This window comes from Galeopterus variegatus, unplaced genomic scaffold, assembly GCF_000696425.1.
Source record: "Galeopterus variegatus unplaced genomic scaffold, G_variegatus-3.0.2 Scaffold9322, whole genome shotgun sequence".
NCBI lineage: Eukaryota > Metazoa > Chordata > Mammalia > Dermoptera > Cynocephalidae > Galeopterus > Galeopterus variegatus.
Window position 1 is genome coordinate 95,280 of NW_007735433.1, and position 2,159 is coordinate 97,438.

The window sequence follows — 2,159 nt, forward strand, 5'->3', positions numbered from 1 at the left end:
GTCAATTTCCCCAAACTCATAGCTTTGGGCCAAATTTTACAATTACAAAAATAAACAAACAAACACCAACCCCCTGGATAGATCTAATCAAACTCTCCAAAACTTGATAGATCATTGTTTACTGTAGAAAAAAATAGTTTTATTTCAAGTCTATGTAGACTCCACTTTCCTCGCCTCCCGTCCCATGAGTCCTCAAACAGAGGAACACAAGGCATTCATAGCTCTTGCCTTATACAGGAGTGCTTTTCAAAGCCCTGGTGTATCTAGTATCTTAAGATAACTGGACGAAGTAGGCAGCCTTTGTTTCCTTGCATTTTCCCAACAAGAGCACTCAGCCACAGAAATGCAAAATAAATTGCTCAGATGGAGACAATTCAGAGCCGAGGCAAGACTAGAACCCGAGAAGAGACAGCCCCAGTGACGCCGGGTGCGACCCTGAGCAGCCCTCCCGTGACATCAAAGGTACCTGCAGGTACTGGCAGGAGCGCTCCTGCTGACACGCCTCGGACTTCAGCACGGCCTGGTCCACGTTCACCGAGGCTTTCTGGTAGACCTCCCGGGCCCGGCTCACGGTGAGCGTGGAGGCCCAGGCGCTCTTCTTCAGCAGCGGCGCGTCCAGGGTGACCGGCAGGTTGGCGCAGGTGGAGCACTTGACGTCGTTGTTGCTTCGGGAGGCCTTCACCGCCTGCTCGCTGATGGTGTTGTAGGCCTCCACGAAGTACTGCGAGGCCGAGCGGTCGGGGCACCTGCCCACGGTCATGACGCCCGAGGGGGCGTGGTAGATGCACATGTCGCCGTCCAGGTGGTCGTCGGAGCTCCACCAGCCCGGGGACGCGCCCGCTCGCGCCTTGGGCTCGGCGNCCAGCCCGGGGACGCGCCCGCTCGCACCTTGGGCTCGGCGCGCCGTTCCTTGCTCTTGCCGCGCTTGCCGTACCTGGCGGGCTGCGTCTCATCGGGGCTGCCCTTGGCCGGTCCCTCCAGGGAGTGCGACTTGGTGAAGAGCTTCTGCACCGAGTGGACCAGGTGGCGGATGCGCCCGGGGCTGTCGCTGCGGTGCTCCACGGCCGTGCGCTTGTACTGCAGCGTGTGGTAGCCATCCCGGCTGAGGGGCAGCTGTCGCTCGAACTGGTCCAGCAGGTTGGGGGGGATGCGGTTGGCCTTGGCGGCCAGGGGCCGGGGCACCAGCGCGCACTCGTCCTTCAGCTCCTGCTGCGACGTGTAGTGGCGGCGCGGGAAGGTGCTGCTGGCCAGCGGGTCACTGAAGGGGCCCCCGCACTCGGCCTGGAAGGAGTTCCGCTGCGTGTAGTACGGGTGGTCCGCCGGGTGGGCCTCCACCGGGCTCAGCAGGTAGGGCTTGCGGTCCGAGGGGTGCGACAGCGGGTCACAGGCGGCCTCACAGGTGACCCCGTGGTGATGGCTGCGGCTGCCCGATAACCCTTTCATTGCTGACGCGAAGCCACCGCCGGGGTCATGGACGCCCCGGGTTAGGTTCCAGACCCGTCCTGGGCAGAGACCTGAGGGAACGAAGAACAGGGACAGGTGAGCACTTGCCGGTCAACACAGGGCACGACCACTGCTCTCTGCTGAGGGTGTCACCTGCCACCGTGCTGGGTTTCTGGCCGAAGAACTTGTCACTGTCCCTAAAAACAGCTTTAAAGCATTGTTGGAAAAGCTGTGTCACCTCTGCAGGGTGGGACAGCCAACTCCAAAGGCAGCAGGGAGGGAAGGAGGGGTGAAAGAACGGCCCCAGCACAGAGAGACGACGAGTGTTTGAGGTGATGGCTACGCTAATGACCCTGACTTGATCCTTACTCATCGTATACACATATGCAAATACACATATGCAGTACCTCATAACTATGTACAATTATGATGCGCCAATTAATGATAGTAATACATTTAACAGAAGTAAAATATAGCTAGTAAACTTGCAAAAGAAAATTATAAAAATGTCAAATTGTTTTAAAATTATTTGAAAGAGTAACACCCTCTCCCTCTATGATACCAATAACTGGATGTTTTTTTCCTTGCTTCTCTGGCTATATTCTTACACATGTTCCTGGTACACACAGTGTACCTGAAGGGCTCGGTTTTTCTGGGAAGCCTCTGCTGATACCCCCTGCACAGGGAATTAGCTCCACTCCTGTGCTTCCGCAGAG

At 57.0% G+C, this 2,159-nt stretch overlaps 1 protein-coding gene across 1 annotated transcript in view; it reads right to left on the bottom strand.

Moving 5' to 3' along the window:
- The window catches only part of LOC103609191 (disks large-associated protein 1-like), a gene marked incomplete at its 3' end in the record, with an annotated part of 70,057 nt that extends 68,577 nt beyond the window's left edge, over positions 1–1,480 (bottom strand). Inside the window, exons 1-2 of the mRNA XM_008593552.1 lie at positions 889–1,480; positions 467–847 (exon numbers count right to left, since the gene is read on the bottom strand). Of these exons, the coding sequence (XP_008591774.1) occupies positions 467–847; positions 889–1,443 (936 nt within the window). The remainder of the gene's footprint in view (positions 1–466; positions 848–888) is intronic.
- Between the last annotated feature and the right edge of the window lie 679 nt (positions 1,481–2,159).